The following is an 18,360-nucleotide window of genomic DNA, read 5'->3' on the forward strand; positions in this document are numbered from 1 at the left end:
AGAGAAAGGAAAGATGTCATTTGGAATCTATAGATGGGAACTCCTGATCTCTGAATCTCTGTTCACCTCTGAGCTCTGTATTATGCTGGGTTGGTCTAGCCCAGAGGAGTCCTTAAGGCACTCAGAGTGACCTAATGCCACCTAATGGGAGAGGAAGTAGTTGAGAAAGCTAACAAAAATCTGTGGGAGACTTTGGGTACTCTAAGGATGCATTTTTATCTTTTAAGATTCACATCTTTCTAGAGCTGGAAGAAGTAAGGGTTGGCTTATGAACATGTAGTGTTGCTACAGAAATAGCAACAGAGCTGCAGGCAAGAGATCTGGGTTCTGGTGCTGCCTCTGGCATGACCACGGGCATATCAGTTAACTTCCACAGGCCTCAGTTGCTGAATACGGGGGGTTGGATGAAACTGGTTCTAAGAACCAAAGGGACAAAAATTCAAAGAGAACAGAAAGGTTAAGTGACTGGCTCAATATCACAGTGTTTCTGAGAAAAAACAGAGAGCAGAACTGGAAGAAATATGAAAGTGATGTAGTTTGAAAACTGTTAAAAGAATCATATGATTTTCAAGAGCTCTGATCTCGTGCTGGGAGCGTGGCATTTAAAAATTCATTTAAGCTAACTTGGACTATATGAAAATAATTTTCTTCTGTTCTATTCCACAAAGATCTGGAAAACATTCCCAACCCTGTGTCAACCTTAAATGAGAAAAGAATCTTTAAAGAGCCACTGATTTGTAATGGAAAACTTGGATAAATCAACTATTTATACTCTGAGATTTTTATATTTCTTTTTGTCCTTTCTTCAGAACACACAGCTAAGAAAAGCCATGATGTAAGTCTGCTCTATTAGACCCCATCTGCATCTATAACCTAGCAGCTTCTCTGACCACAGCACTTAGTGGACAAGCACCCAAAGAACACATTCAAGCTAAAAAAGGAAGTTCAAATTTTGATTAATCCATTGAGCTTGGAGAGAAAGGGGTGTAAGAATACCTGAGTTTTCATTTCTGATCCAAGGTTTATTAGCCAAAATTATTTACGCTTTCTGAATGTCAAATTCCTCCTCTTGTAAAACGGAACAAATAATTATCTATCTACTGATACAGCAAGCAATGTAGACATGAAAGGTATTACAAACACTCACCTGATAAACCAAACTGGAATAAGTCTTCATTAAATGCCTACAATCAAATTTCTTGATCTATACTTAACATTCCAACTGAGATCCAACATCAGAAGACTTACTGAGATCTTCCCCAAGTATACACTCCCACCATTTCACTGCTTTAGTTGTGTTTAACATCTGGGAAATTATGCCTAACTCCATACATTTCTTCAAGATACACCTGGCTTAATGGAGAGTAGGTCTAAAGGGGTATAATCAAAATGTGTGTGTGAGATTGTGTGTTGGGTGAGGGAGACTAAACTACATAGTGCAAGGAATGTTAAAAGAAACTGAGTGTTTCATCTGGAAATAAGAAGAGAGCCCTTCCCACTGAAGGACCATAGTGCGGCGAGAGAAGTAGCCTTGCTTGACTGAGCTCTGGAGGCAGAAGCAGGATTAAAGAATAAAGTTCCTGGGAGTTAGATTTCAGTTCACAGGGAAGCCCTTTCAGACACTTAGAGCTGTGTAACAATGGAGTAGATGGGCACAGAAAACACTGAGTGTCTGGTACTATGGGAGATGGTTAAGATGACTACTATCCTGCCTTCTGAACCTCACATTTGATTTGCAAGTAATTTTGACTCTTTCTTAGGACTCAGAACTCTGAGGAATAAGGGCCTGAATCACAAATACCCAGGTTCTATTCTCCTCTCTGAAATCCTATCCATGCCCTCTCTACAAGCAAAAATACCATTAAGGGAATGTTTCAGTGATTTTTACTGAAAATGGAAGAAAAAGATAAAGGGGGACCATTGCTAAATTAGGTTATCTGGTTTTCAATGTGTCTTTTTTTAGCCATTAGATAGCTTTACTGGCTGAATTTAGTGTCTTCAAATGTGGGTGACTAGGGCAATAAAAGGAAACAAACTACTTACTTCTTTATTTTAAGAGAAACCAAATAAAATACTCAACAAGATTTTTGCCCTAATGTGGCAAAAGCACAACCTGGCTGTTTTGCAACTGAACACTATTAATATCTATTTATAGCCAGTATTTTCATAGATGAATCACACTTACCATGAGACAGTTAATATTAAGGGCTCAACCAGCTCTGCTGAGAACCCCATAATCTTACTACATCTCTTTCCATTCCCCTTTGAGGGAACTAAGTTATAGCTTAATGGTTCCATGCAGAGAGAAGGGTAAAGCAAAAAAAAAGGGTAAATCCAAGTGGAAACGTAAAGCTAGCCGACAGCCTGCTCTCTAAATTCAGCAAGTGTGGGATGTTAAAGACATTCAAACGTAAGGCCCTGGATCACTTCCAAGTTTGTCCCTTGGCTATGTGTCCTACTGTTAGCACAGACCGACTCTGCATTATGCAACCATCTTGCCGTCAGAACAATGTATCCCCCAAATTTCCTACCAAACCAAGTTTAAATGACACTACTTTATAAAATGTCACATACATAAAAACAGGACTAATGATTGTTAAAGGTGTTGTCAAATGACAGGATGTTCAGCTCATTTTATGTATGTGAGAGTGTATGCAGAGGGGTGGAGGCTGAGTTGAAGGTCAGAGTATAAACAATAAAGGTTTTCAAAATTCAGTGACATTAACTGGAGTTTTCTAGTACGTCTTAGGGATCCAGCGTCCCTTCTCCACTCAGCGTACCCAGCACGTGCACACACACGCACACACACTCTGACCTTTGTGTAAGTATCAGCACTACTCCGATACTGATTTTAATTTCTCTGTCTTTGATGTCTCCTATGAGAGCCTCCACTCTTAGTTTACCTTTACCAAGCCCTTTCCTACAGTCTTTACTTCAGGCTAAAACTCTTTAAGATTCAATAAGATAATACATACAAAGCACTTAAAACAGTGCCAAGCATATGGAAACAGGTGTATACACATTAGCTACTTCTACATTCCAGCTACTTCTATTAGATTCTCAGTACCATTTTTCTAAATTTCTAGCCAGTGGTTCACAGATGAATCGTTTTTACCATGAGGCATTTCCTACTCAGAGCCAATCATTTCGGTCAAGGACTGTGTGATTCAGTCATGCAAACGAATCCCTGCTGAGCTCCAACTCTGTTGAACACTAGGAAGATAGACTCAAACAACAGGGGCCCTGTGCTCACAGAGCATGGGCAATAAACCCGTTAGCAGGTACCATTATCTTCATTTTACATTTGAAGGCTCAGGGAAGTTTAGCAGCTTGTCCAAGGCTACAGAGCTAACGTACTAGAACAGCAATTTAAGCCCAGATCCATCTGATCTCACGATCTCAAACTCTTTCGACTATGTTATGCCCCCTTTCCACCCCACAAGATGCCAGCAAAGTGGTTAAGAAAAGTACATTAAAGTTTAAGAATAGCAATGCATTCCATTAAGTTTCTGCACATAAGTATTATGCAAAAACAAAACATCTTTACTTAAAAGACCAATTGCTGAAAGGGCCAGGGAACTGTGAATTCATATTCAGATTTCTGTGTAACTTTGGGTAGCCAGAATTAAGTATACCCATGTCAACAAATGGGACATTAGTTCAGATATAAAAATAAACTTGCACATATTGCCTAGTATAACTGACATAGTAGGCATTTCATAAATGCTTGTTGAATAATTTAACATTGGACCAGGATTTTTCCTTTACTATGTATGTCTTATAAGACCCTAAGTAGATACAGCACATTGATTTGCTGGACTAGAGCCACCCAAGTTAGGACCTTCCTTTGCCACTTCCTAGCAGTAAGATCTTCAAGAAGTTACTTAACAGCTACAAGCCTCAGTTTTCTCCTTTGCAAAATGGGGATAAACAACAGCTTTTGTGAAGACTAAATGAGTTAATCAAAACAAAGTATTCAGAACAGAGTGATTTGGTAAGTACTGAATTGATCTAAGCTATCATTATTATTACTTTCTTCTTTAAATCAGAATAGTTTTGATTGGGCTACCTCAACATCATACTAAATAATCAAGACCAAAACCAACTTCTTTCACTGAAGCTTTCTGAAGTTCTTTTATAGAAGCAAAATAACCTCTTTCCACCATTCAAACATGAAAATAAGTAAGTGAAGACTAAATTATGTCTAAAAGCACTCAATTATGTAGAATAAGCAATTTTTGCTATATAAGATTAATAAAGAATGATTAAGAAAATTCAGCTTTCATAGTGAGGAGTTGGCTAGGGGTGTCTGTGTTGGGGGGGAGGTGGCAGATGAAATAGGTCTCTATTGACATTTGGCCATTTCCTGTAACTAAATTAAGTAAATAATTGCAAATTCTCTACCTGTCTTTCTTTTGCAAGTATACACCCTTACCAAGATCCACCATGATTTCAACCAGCTTAAGCCAAAGAAAAACTGACTGAGGTCACCACATCGGAAAGCAAAGCAGAATCTGATTCTCAGGGCCAATTGCACTGTATTTGTATCCATAGATACAAGACAACAGAGAAGCACAGAATTCTAAAGCAGGAAGTCCCGAGACCTCAGAGATCATCTAGTCTCAGGCACAAATCCTGCTGTTAGGGGACCCATTAGGGTGTGAAGGACAAGGTAGCTGTTACGGGAAAGAACCCCTGTTCTCGTTTCATCCTGAATGACTCTGTGGGGTCAACTTAGCCTAATACCCTCATTTTACAAGTGACAACCCAGAGCCTAGCTAATTAAAAGCAGAGCTAAGATCAGAAGCCAGGTTTCCTGATTCCCAGTCTATCGCTCCCTTACACTCCTGAAGGCTGCCATTCTACGGGCTATGATAGTCACAAATAATAATGCATAAGGCTGTGTTAAACTTGACAACTAAGCAAATTTTCTCCTTGCAAAACCATCAGGCATTATATCACAGCCGACGCTTTATGAAAAGAATATGACATCATTATTTGGTATAAACAAAAGTAACTTTCCATTCCTCTTTTTTTTTCCCCCTTTGTAACCTGAAAATCCCAAACCTCTGTTGCTATTACAAAATTTTTCTTTTCCTCAGTACGTACCCCTTGGCCAAGCACAGATGTATTAAAAATTTGCCAAGAGAAACAATGAAGTCACTGATAATACAAAGCATGAGAGTATCATGAAATTCATGTCTTTGTTTTCTTCCTCTTGATACTTAATTACTTCTCATTACTGATCATTTTGTGGTTGTTGGCAAGAGGGCAAGGAAACTCCACCACTGTAAACATGCGGAGACACACTCCTCAGTAGACCAGAAGTCTGCACACGATGGGTCTGTTCACAAATCCAACGTAAGTGCCAGCGAGATTGCTGACACTGTCTTCCCCAGACCCCTGAGAAGACTGGTGGGTTCAGAAAAACTCATATCACTTTAACAAGAATAAACACAGTACAAAAATGTTTCAGGTCATCCCTTTTTTAGCATTTATAAATATCATTAATGACAGATAATTTGTGCTCTCCAGGCAAATTTCACCCAACTCACTTTAAGGATGAGGTGAGGGGGAATAGAGCCAATATTTTATAATTATAAATGGAGTACAACCTTCAAAAACTGTGAATCACTATATTGTACACCCGTAACTTACATAATATTGTACATCAATTGTAACCCAATTTAAAACAAAAGAATGAGGTGAGGGAAGATAGGCTGTATACAGAGTTCCATTTGGTTTTCTGGAACAGCTCAGGGTTGCCTTAAACTCAAAGGGCACTACTTATGAAATATGCTTAGCAAACTCTCTGTTAAGTAGAAGTTTATGCTATCTTGGAATTCTGGAAGGCATACCTTAGATAAAATTAATGGTGGCAGAGGAATCCTTATTGATTAGAGGCAGAACACAAGTTGATTCTTATCAGTAGGCTATTGTTTCACATAAGAATATGCGGGTAAGAGGAAAGCACAGGAATGTATCTTAGAAATCATCAAAATAACCTTATCCTTCCAGGAAACTAAAAGAAGTAAAAAACCAAATACATTTTACCTTTGTTTTAATCTAGAGACTTTCATTTGATTTTCACAGAAATTTGAATCTTAAGTGTGATAGACCTAGCATTTTTCAAAGATGGCTACAGTCAACTTTTCCCATTACTCTGCAATGTGACCTTGCAGCTCCTTCCATCAAGAGGTGGAATCCATTTCCCTATTTCCTGAATTTGGGCTGGTCTTGGACATTCTTTCACCAATAGAAATGAGACCTTGGAGTTTCACACTCTTTAAAATACCATCCTGAGACCGCTATATAAGGAAGCCTAGTCTAATCTATCAAAGGTTGAAAGCCATGTGGAGCAGAGATGAGATCATCCAGTTGAGATCTCCTAGTTCAACTAGCTAGCAGCCAGATATGGGAGTGAGCCCATCTTAGACCATCCATTCCAGCTAAGCTGCAAGATAACCGAAGCTGCAGAGTAAACCCACACAATTCTGAGCCATTGTTTAAACACTACCTAAGTTTTGGGGTAGGTCACAAAGTACAAGGAGCAAAACCAGTCACTCTGTTGAAGAGCTATTATGTATGAAGCACCAGGCCAGAAATCGCACGGGACACATGGATGGAGACTAACAATATTAACAGAAGACATGGATGGATGGCCCTGTCCTTCATGTGAGAACATATCTGTAAATAAAGTAGTACATGATATTTATTTGTTTTAAATATATCTAACCTATGTTAACAACATTCCATTATAACTATGGGTCAGAGCAATGATCTTCACTGGGGTATTCAAGATAATCCAATGGGGTGGAAAAAAAATAATTAGATATCTTATTATTTTTAATTAATATTTTTCCTTTATATTTTTTGAATATAAACCTTTTATAAGGTACATAGCATACATTAACACGCTAGTATAGAAATAGTATTTTTAAATACATAAATATATACATAATGGGGTTTTCCACAGTCATAAATCCCATATATCCTTAATCTTCCATCCTTGCACAAAAATACACTTATACGTCTTTGCTTTTCTCATATAAAAGAATCCTTCCCTGACTATGTAGGGAAGAGTCAGTGATAATACTGCCACAGATTGCTGTTAATCTGTACTGTAATTATTGACAAATGGTCTCCTTAACAAGGCTATACGCATTTTTCAGACAGAGTGTCTGTAACCATCTGTCTTTGACAGTACAGTCTAATGGCATGAGGCACGAGTTTTAAGAGTGCAGGATCTAGAGCCAGGTTGCCTAAATTCAAATCTCAGTTGTGCCACTTGTTAGCTGTGCAACCTTCATTTATGCTTCCATTTCTTTGCTGTTAATGGAGAGAATAATATTCCATACTTCATAGGGTTGTTGTGAGAATTGAAGGAGATAAAACAGATAAAATGCTTAGAAGAATGCCTGGCATGTAGTAACTGCTCAATAAATATTAATTATTATCATCATTACCATCACTGTATCCATCACTGTCTTTCTATCTCCAATGTCTAACAGAGTAAATAAATGTGTGATGGAGGGAATTAAGAGAGACCATGAGTTGTAAAGAGAACACATTATGTGACTTGTTAAAATTTTGAAAGTGAATGTTTTAAATTTCTCTGAATGGATATTATAACTTCAAGGCAGAGTGTCTCATTGGTAACACCTGACGGTTGGTTACTGACAAATAAAATATGTAAATAATAAATATGTAAGGCAATAAACACATTCAAGTTCTGCTTATATAGCCTGATTGTTATGATAAGGTTACAGAACGATTCTCAGCTGAAAATTATCACTGGGATTATCTCCTTAAGCATTGTCTTTTTTTTTTTTTATTGAGTTGTAGTTAGTTTACAATATTGTGTCAATTTCCAGTGTAGAACACAATTTTTCAGTTATACATGAACATATTCACTGTTGCATTCTTTTTCACTGTGAGCTACCACAAGATCTTGTATACATTTCCCTATGCTATACAGTATAATCTTGTTTATCTATACTATACCTTAAGCATTGTCTTTTAACTGTAATCTCTTCCCTAGTTAGAATCATCAGACACATTTACTGCATATCCATATGTAGTATTTAGATTTCTGTGGATTTCCTATAAGATGCAGACCCACAAATCCATCTCTTCTAAATATGCTATTGATAACCTATGCCAGAAAAAAGGCACAGTGGCAAGAATCATTTTATATCCAAGGAGAAAGGACGTCATAAAAATCACCTCCTCATCCCCTTCACTTCACAAATCACGACATGGAGCTCAGAGAAAGACAGTGTCTTAGCTAAGTCTCCCAGCTGATTTGTGACAGAATTTTTTTTCACACAACTTTCGTCTATCTAATTCAGTGCACTTTTCATGTCCCCAAGTTTCAAGAACTATTTTCATAAACCTTACACTTGCAAGTGTATCACTTGTACTAAGGAAGCCACACCATAAATAATGAACTTACTGCATGACACACAGTGAGCCTTCAATAAATGCTTGTAGAAGGATGGCTGGTGGGATGAACAGAGGCTTAGTTGGCTGTCTGTGAAGTCCTCAAGGTTTCTAAACTGTCCTGACACTCAGGTCTTTCAAGTGGTGCCAGCAAGCTGGGACTGGTAAGAATTATTTCTTAAACAGAGTATCCAGGAAAGACACAAAGCCATTCTTTCAATCTTTTTTTCTTTCCCCTCTGTATTCATGGCTCACCTCTCATTAGATGAAACAGATAATCAAATAAACTTGCTTTGGTTCATTTTTTTTTAATGGAGGTACTGGGGATTGAACCCAGGACTTCATGCATGCTAAGCATGTGCTCTACCACTGAGCTACACTCACCCCTGGCTTTGGTTCATGAATTTTTTTCCAACTATAAAGGTAATGCAGAATCATTATAAAATTTGGAGGAATAAAAATAAAGTTAATAATAACATTAATAACCAATAACATTAATAACTATTAATAACATTAATAACTAAAACAATAATAGCTAATATTTATTGAGTGGTACCAGATGTGTTGCAAGTATCTGATGTGTTGACTGATTCAATCCTCACAGCAACTTTATATTATAAACACACTACTACTATCATTCTCATTTTACAGATGAGAAAACTGAGGCACAGAGGTATTAATTAACTTGCCCAAAGTTTTACAGTCAACAAATAATGGAGACGAGATCTGAACTCAAGCAATGTGATTCCAGAATCATGGTCTTAACCACTTAACCATGGTCTTTTATACCGAAACTGTTCAAATTTTTGTTTCCGATGCAAATTATAAAGAAAAGAACTGATTTAAAAATGGATAAACTTGACTAAATTAAAATGTAAAACTTCCATACTGCAAAATATATAATAATAAACTGAAAATGCAAGCTACAGGCCAGAAAAGAATGATAAAACATATAATCAACAAAACAGTAATTTATAGAATGTGTAATGAATTCTTACAAATTCATAAGAAAAAGACAACTAATACAAAAGAAAAATGGGCAAAGATTATGAACGAGCAATTTACAAAGAAACCCAAAAATCTCTCAACATATAAAAGGATGCCCACTCTCATTAACTCAGGATGCAGATTAAGACATCAGATACTATCTCACTTACCAAATTGGGAAAAATTATAAATTTCATAACAGCAAGTGTTGATAAAGATATGGAGCAATGAGAATTCTCATACTCTACTGTAAACTGGTACTCATTTAGGAGAGCAATAATCCTTAGCACTGTTGAGAAGACACATACAGCACAGTCCGAAAATTCCATTTCTATGCCCTAGAGGACACTATCTGGAGAAATACATGTACACAGGACATGTACATGGGAAAAAAGTACAAGAATGTTCATACCAGCATTTTTTCTAATACTAAAAAAACTAAACTATTTAAATATCCATCAACAGTAAAACAGGTAAGTAAATGGTGGATTATTCATATAAAGCAAAACTATAAAGCAATCAAAATATGTAAAATAAATAAAATGAAGCAAGAAAGAATCTCAAAAATATAGGATGAAAAGTATTTTCAGAACAATATACTTGAAATGCTATTTAAATAAGGTTGAAAAATCTGCAAATAAATATTATATATTGTTCAGCAATATATACACATGCTTTAAAGTACAAAGTAAAGTATAAAATATGCATAAGAATGATAAACACCAAATTCAAGACAGTTTCTTTTGTCTTGAGGTAGGAAGGGTATAGAGAGGGTTAAGGAAGAGATACACAGAGGCTTTGACTGTATCTGTAATATTTTACTTAAAAAATTTTCTAACGTATATAATAAATTAATATTTTACAAATCTGTGTGGTAGCATGTAGTAATTCATTATATTTCCATATTTTTCTGTATGCTTGAGCTTTTTCAAATTTTTAAAGAAATATTATTACAAACTAAAAGCAAGATACCAATGATGATGAAAGTTTCATGATTTGTAGGGATGAGTAAAATTAACAATCTGCTTGTACATCAGTGAGGTAGACTATAAGTTCAATTGATATTTTCTCTTTTCATTAGAAACCTCAAAGTTGGAACAATTTATCTTGCTATTGCAAATTAATTTGGATAATTATATAATCAGATGTGGAACTACTATGTCTCTCACAAATTAATCTATTTTATGCTGTTTCTGTAACAGTCAACTACTATAGCCACTCATGTACTTATTTTGGAAATAAGAGTCCTAAAGATAAATCCTTGAGTTATCCAAGGTAGCTCTGGAATTTTAGCAGAATGTCTGGGATACAGCCAGGGACCAAACCTTCATTCCTTCAATACTAGACTACATTCACCGTCATAACAAAATAACCCAAAGTATTTTGTAGCAGTAATTTTGATGCTTCCATCTTAAACCACCAAAGGCTAAGAAATCTAAAAACTTCTTTTCAACTTCCAAAGGAAACACTACAATGTGAATCTGTAGAAAGTTAGAACAATTAGCAAATTTAGTATTTCACAATTATGTTAAGTACAGCTTAAGTAAGCACTTAGGCCGAGGTTGGAGGTATGACCTGGGTCTCTGAGGTGGAATGCTTGGCGGGTGTAGTTCAAATACAGTCTGTTTACTCATGGACATAAGTGGCCTTAATCAAAGCAGAACACATATTTTAAAATGTTGATTTTAAAAACAGAAGTGTAAATAAGACTGTGATTTATGAATCTGTTAATGCCCTTCTCTGCTGTAGACTTCAGAAAGATCGAGTCTTTGGCTGCAGTAAATATAACAAGAGTGCAGACTTGTTAAAGCAGTAATAGGTGCTCTTATTAAAACCCCACTTGCATTAAGAGTTACAAATTGTCTTCCTTCTTTCCAGACCATAAAGAATGCGTTCCAGAAGCAATGACACGGAGGGCTCAGCCCAAAAGCCATTTCCAAGACATAGTAAAGATCACGGTTTCCAAGGGCCTGAGGACATGAAACAGAGACAGCAAGACAAAGACCTCACCAGTGAGTCAGACGCAATCCTTCCACGTCCTAACTCACACAGTGGTAATGGCCACCAAGGAGAAGACCTCTCAAGAGATGACCTATTATTTCTTCTCAGCATTCTGGAGGGAGAATTGCAGGTCAGCTGGATTAGAATTAGCCCCCTCATGCTTAAAGGGGAAGGCTGCTTATGAATTTGGTGTGTAGGCTGCCACAAAAATAGGTATCTGTGGTTCATACTTGTATGTGCATGAAAGCAAAGTGTTAAGTACACATACACAGCATTCTCTGCTGGAACCATGAAAGGCGATCAATCACATCTAAAAGGACTGTCATTATGACATGTGATTGGTGTGCACATTGTGAAAGGTCACATCCTCTGCCTATGCTGCACACAAGCTTCAGTGCACAGGCACGTACAGGTAACAGTAATACCAGATGACTTCTGGATTGGTTTAAATAACAATAGCCGCTTTTGTACCTCACGTGAACTGGCTCCTAGACTTGCCCTGGCATTATTAACTTACATAAAAAACTAAAACCAGCTGCTACATAAATAGGAGAATGTTATTTCCTATCCCTGGAAACGAAAATGCCAGTCCACTGAGGGATATCATGTTATCTGCTTGTCAAACACAATAAAAATGTAGAGCCCCCCAATGTTGTGTAACAATCATGTTTAAAAACATTATCAATGTGTAATTAGACTGTAAGAAGGATGAAGGGGCACAGTTTTGCTACCTTTTCTAAAAGGTCCTATAACCAAATATGATATGTTTATATTTGAAAGAGAAGAAAAAAACACTCAACTATCACAAGAAATCACTTGCAGAGACTGCTGGTAGATAAAGCAGACTTTCTGAAATGCTTTTTGTTCCTACAGGCTCGAGATGAAGTCATAGGCATTTTAAAGGCTGAAAAAATGGACTTGGCTTTGCTGGAAGCTCAGTATGGGTTTGTCACTCCAAAAAAGGTGTTAGAGGCTCTCCAGCGAGATGCTTTTCAAGCAAAATCTGCACCTTGGCAGGAAGACATCTATGAGAAACCAATGAATGAGGTATGTATCACATCAAGGGTGTGTACCTAGGGAGACAGAGCAAGTTCACCAGCCAGTCAAGCACTAGGCCTGGCAGGTGAGCATGACATATAACTCCTTTTTGATTATTTACAGTTCTATGTTTAAAAATCTACCCAACGTAGATAAACACTACACGTTCTACAGGAAAGGAAAAGAGAATAAATCATGGACAGGATGTTTCCACTAGGCTTGTTTCTTCACATTAGACTAAAACCTAACACATGCAAGAGAATTCCTCTCTCTCCCTTTTCCCCTCTCTCTCACACACACATGCAGGAACACACACACACACAACACACACAGAGAGACACAGACACTCAGACCTACACACACACACACACACAGGTCTGTACTTCTTTTGGAGACTTGAAGATAATAACAAAAACAGATAAACTTCAACCATGAAGGTTAATTTCTTTGAAAACACTGAAGTATTATGTCATAGAAATTTTGAGCATGAATGGAAATGATCTGAAGAACTAACCAAGAAATAGAGTTTTAGAAAGCATGTATTTTAGATGAGCACATATCTTCTGTTTCCTTCAAAAGTTTAATGACAATAAACACTTTTCGCCACCAAGTGTGCCCAGCAATGACAATGGCAAAGATCAGCAGTCCCAAAATGGCCACCACTGCACAAAGATGAGGAACTGCTCGCTCTTTTTCACTTGCTGACATTTCTGAAACTCCTTGGCATCCTTATTTTAATCTTCTGTTTTCCTCTGAGACCTTAGTGGAAAATTTCATAATTTTTCATTTTTATAAAAAGGAGACAACTAGAAACATGAGTGAAAGCTGGAGAGGGTGAAAGCAAGTTTTGGACAAATTTCCCCACATACACTCTGGCAACCCACCTCAGAAATGACCTCTAATGTCCTTGCTATTCTTGTCTTGGGTGTCTCATGAGAGACGACTACTGTCTTGCCAAATCTTGAAGAAGTTTGGTCATATGGATCTGCTTCTCTGAGCGGTGACGATGAGACCACCCAAAGTCTGTTGATTGCACTTTAATCCAAATTTTAAACAAGAGAAGCCGAAGCTGCCTTCAGGTCAATAGTGTTAAAACTATATCCTGGCTCCCAACAGTGACTGCGAAACAGCATTAGGCACAAATTCCCTAACTCCTATGAGCACAAATGCAAATTAATGATCAGTGAACATATCCTCCCTCCTCCACAAATGGTACAATCCCTTGACACACAAATGTGAAATGAAACAGAATGATTACAAACTTATGCTGAAATCACTAGGAGAAAGTTTTAGTTACAAAATAATTCTATTATACAGATGCAAAATTAGAAATACCCTCTCTATAAAATGCTTGAAATCCTAACTCTGCAAAGTATCTCTACAAGTTACCCATTATTTGGTCCTGCTTTATAAATCCAACCTTGAGTCTTTCCCAGCAGATACCCCTACACACATATACAGACACACACACACTTCTCACATTTTCACCTCTATGATTTGCCTATTTTCTTCTCTAGCCTACTACTTCCCCTTACAGATTTCTCTCTCCTTAGCTATCAGTCTACACAGTTCCTTGAAGGTCATATAACTCTACCTATACAACAATTCAGTTGCCTAACTTTTTCCTCTCTAGGAAGTAATGGGTGAAAGGGGGATATCCAGAGAAGAAACAGTAAAGGGAAATTCTGAATAGCAATCCCTAGGTAGGGCCAAAGAAAAGAAAGAGAGCTAGCATTCCCACTAAGACCATTCCTGCTGGCACCCTAATTACACCAGGATAAGGATCTGCATGCTAAAAATTTATTATTATTTTGTTTTCTCCCATCCCTCTGCTTTAATTTTCCTCATAATGTTATTTTTTTTTAATGTTAAAAATTTCAACCATGTCTAAGGTAAACCAAAAGGGATTTATCTATAAGGCAAAATACCTTAGAAAAACAAACTATTCTCAACTACGTCACATGTTAGGAACACTGACTTAAGGCGGAGGCCTGCAAGCTAGAACAAAGGATGTAAATGGGGAGAGAGGATAGCTGGGTTGTCAAGAGGGAAAGAAGAATTCAGAGTCCACAAAAGTTTTAACATCCTATTCCTTTCCAACCTAGGATTCTATATTAAAAGTTACCTTAAATGCTTGATACCTTAGATACTTGAGTTAGTGGCCTAACATACTTTTAGTTCTTCCAAAAAAGACATCAAGAAAAATATAACAACAGTGTGGATTTATCAAGATACTATAATAAAAGGATCTGCATACCTTATTAGTGTTATCTGAGGGCAATTCTTAAAATACTTATGTTAAGCAGTTGTATAATTCACCTTTAAATTTCATTTTATAATTTTCATTGTAAAAAATAGTCATAGCTCCTGTCTTCAGGGTGCTTAATGTCTAAAAGAGTGACAGACTACAAATGATCACACAAATAAGTATGCAATTACACATTATGTTAATTTTTATGCTGAAAACCACAAAGCTCTATGAGAGAGCATAATGGGGGATCAAATTTAGATAGAAGAATCAAAAATCCAAGATCTAGAGAATGAATAGGGGTTAGTCATCAGATAGAACATAAAGAAATTCTATTTCCAGCAACATTGTGGAGGGTATCATTAAATCATATCACTAAAAATAGATGAAAACATTAGATAAAATATCTAACAATCTCCCAGTACACGAATGAGCTTTACATGGAACTAGAGAAATCCTGAATCCAGGAACTAAAGGGGAAATTTACATAGACTAGCTTCTGGCTCCATATATTTTTAACCCTTCTCCTCTCCAATCCACAAATTCCCTCCCAGTGCTGGGAAACAAATGACATATTCATTTTGCAATGTAGACTCTGGCCTTTCACCTTTGACAATGGCTGGATGAATTGGCACAGCATTTCTGGAAGCCTTTCCTATAGCAAGATGACTAGCAATAATTCTATTATACATGGAGGTGCCTGTGAAACTAACTGAATGTTCCTTTAGTAGGACCCCAAAAATGTTCATACCTTCTCCAAAGGAATGAAAGGAAGTATGATGGATCACAAGTAGAAGGTAAAAAAAAGCAGAGGTCTTAACTGATAACAGCACATAATACTTAATGTATTATTTTTATAAATTTTACAAAATTTATGGCTAGGTGAACACATTGGTCCAAGCAGGCCCTTGGAAGATACCTATGCAAATGAAGAACCCTAAAACCCAAGCTTCACAATAAATCCTTCTCTCTCTTTCTCTTCCTACCTGTGTACATATGTGTGCATTTTTAGGAGAGGAAGACTTAATCATATTTGCAGGCACACTTTGAAGGGACAGAGGTGGATCAAAGGCATAAGGGGTAGAGAATCATAGGTGGGACAAGGACTGGAAGGAGATGGTAAGGGAGGGACAAAAACTACATATAGGTGAAGAGCTTAAGAATGTAGATGGATATAGTTAGTTAAAAGTAGCAGACAAAGAATAAAAATACAGTATTTATGCTTGAGGAACTCTATTTAGATAGTAGAGGAGATAAAAGTAAGAAGGTAAGGATGTGTCCAGGTCTAGTACTTAGAGAGAATTAGCATGGGCTCCAAAAAGGTGCCTTGAGGAAAGAGAAAGGATGCTGACCAGGCATAAGGAAAAAGCCAGATGGAAAGTCCAGCTAAATCTGGAAATCACCCAGAATGACCAACCAAAAAAAAAATACTGACAGTAAAAAGGTAGATTGTGAGAGTGATCGGAAGCTCTGGAGATGACCAAAAGACTATTACCATTCAGAAAGATGATAAAACAAGAGTTTTCAGAACAGTCTGGCAGTGGTAGTGCAGAGCCATGAAAATCATGCCCTCATTTCCAGAATCTAGGATACTAGGGCAATGTGAGAATGAGCAGTCTCTATTTTAGGACTTCAGTATTACCCAGGAAAACCAAGTTTCAGTAAAGACAGAGAAGAAGACAGAACATTTTATGAATAGCATGTTTAGTTATCTTTGGTCTACTAAAATGGCCGAATAATTTCTCTGTTGTCTGGACTAGCTTTATCTCTACCGGTATATTCACGGTAATCAAAGAAAAAGACAATCTTCAAAGAGTTGATGAAAGAGAACAAAGAGAACCAAAGCCATAGCACAGAAAGAAAATGATACCCCAAATTAGGGTAGTCTGTGACTTGGGAGCTATTAAAACAAAGGTCATTATTCTTTTCTAAACATATATTAAGTGCCCAAAAGCATAAAGGTGGAAAACCTCCCTGTTCTTCATTCCCTTTGACCAGGGGAGAATCCAATCTATCAGAACACATTATACTTTCTTCATCCTAGGCAAGGAGTTGGCTTATATCAGGGGCTATGGGTAGGACATGACATCAGAGAGGCTAAAATGATAAGCAGGAAGCTTGTCATTGCATGGTAAACATTAAGGAGCTATCTTTTCAATCTTTTTGCCCCTAACACTCCCTTAAGTGACTGAGTCTTCCTGTTTTCTTCCCCAGGCTTCACTCAATCTGCAAGTGGGGCTAGATAAAAAAGGGGCAGTGGTTCTCTGATAGTCCCTTAGTGCTTAATGATATACTACCTTACACTGCTCCTAATTGTTTCATGTCCGTATCTTATCTGCTTAGTGAGAGAATAAAAGCACTGAGACTTTAAACTTCTCTTGCATTCCCCATGGCAACTATCACAGTACTAAGTACATACAGCATAATAGATGCTTAATAAATAGTTGTTGCCTTCAGGAAACTGTGGCAATAGAATCGATCTTAGAAATCAAGCCCAACCACTACATTTATAATCGAACCTGAAATACAGAATGGTTAAGTGGCTTGGCCAAGCATGCAAACACACACACACACACACACACACACAAAAGTTGGTAGAAAATGGAGTAAGTTCAGACAGGCTCAGGTCCATCATTTGATCTGTCAGGAATGAGGAAAAGACTGAATTGAGAACCACAGGCATATTTTCTAAGTGGTATTCTGGGCATGAAGAAGGTACAAAATGAAACCTCAAGTATAAGCTAAGACATTTCTAGAATCAGTAACACTTTCTTTGAAAGCTTTCCCTCTTCAAAGTCACTATTTGACAGCTTTCTAATTTCTGTTGTTGACAAATATGACGTCCTTAGCTATCGCACAGAACAGCACGCACTAAGTTAAGGCCATCCTTCAAGAGTCATGGAATATGACAGAAGGAAAACCCAGAGAATCAGGCATTTCACTGATACGGAGGAACAAACCAATCCTAACCAGGAGTGATCAGAGAAAGCTATAAAGGAAGAACAGGAAAAGTTTTGGGTAGAAGGGGAAAAGGTTTCTATGTCTCAGCACTGAAAAAAAGCAGTCTTGAAGCACCATAGTGTGTTCCAAGAACTACATGAAGTCCAGTGTGGCTAAAGTCTGGGTGAGAAAGATGGGAAAGTATGGAATGAGAATGGGGCAGAAGTGTCAGGAGGCCAGATGGTGAGAGATGTTTTGGCTCTGAACAGGACAGTGAAGTAATTCCAGTGGTGGAAGATGAAGTCAGGCTGGAAGAAGATGAGGCTGAAGAAGGGAGACCACTTAAGAGGTTATGTAGTAAATAAAGGGCAATGATTCTTGCCAACCTTCCCTCTCTGTCCCTTCAAACAAACAAATAATACAAAGAGGAGAAAAAAAAAAATGGAAAGCAACAGGAGATCAACTAAATTTTCTCTTTACTCTCTTTGGGTTGAATAAAGTTTAATATTCATGTCCAAACAACTACAACACGCTATCTGAGGAAAGATTTTTTTTCTTGCATTTATGTAGACTTCTTTGGTCATTCACTTATGCTTTCCTAAATACTTACTATAATTATTCACTTATTATTTCTAGGGCCGATCTTGTGACATACTGAATCTTTTTCTAAGTCAACTGTTAAGTTCCCTAAATAAAGGCTGATT

General features: G+C 37.2%; 2 protein-coding genes across 10 annotated transcripts in view; one reads left to right on the top strand and one right to left on the bottom strand.

Moving 5' to 3' along the window:
* The window catches only part of CMSS1 (cms1 ribosomal small subunit homolog), a 333,735-nt gene that overhangs the window by 211,572 nt on the left and 103,803 nt on the right, over positions 1–18,360 (bottom strand). The window contains exon 1 of one of the 9 annotated variants that reach the window (XM_031672269.2): positions 4,436–4,519. The exons of 5 other annotated variants lie outside the window; for them this stretch is intronic. Coding sequence is in view for 3 of the 4 variants with exons in the window: in XM_072966308.1 (XP_072822409.1) it covers positions 4,436–4,448 (13 nt within the window). In the remaining variant the exon portion in view is untranslated. Of the gene's footprint in view, positions 1–4,435; positions 4,520–18,360 lie in introns of those variants that run through there. 3 more of the 9 variants (XM_072966308.1, XM_072966290.1, XM_072966294.1) reach the window with 3 other exon arrangements.
* Positions 1–18,360, top strand: part of LOC102533676 (filamin A-interacting protein 1-like) — a 274,618-nt gene that overhangs the window by 152,936 nt on the left and 103,322 nt on the right. Inside the window, exons 2-3 of the mRNA XM_072966332.1 lie at positions 11,308–11,560; positions 12,304–12,477. Coding sequence (XP_072822433.1) covers positions 11,318–11,560; positions 12,304–12,477 — 417 coding nt within the window. The 5' untranslated portion in view covers positions 11,308–11,317. The remainder of the gene's footprint in view (positions 1–11,307; positions 11,561–12,303; positions 12,478–18,360) is intronic.

The sequence above is a fragment of the Vicugna pacos genome, chromosome 1 (genome assembly GCF_048564905.1).
Source record: "Vicugna pacos chromosome 1, VicPac4, whole genome shotgun sequence".
Lineage (NCBI taxonomy): Eukaryota > Metazoa > Chordata > Mammalia > Artiodactyla > Camelidae > Vicugna > Vicugna pacos.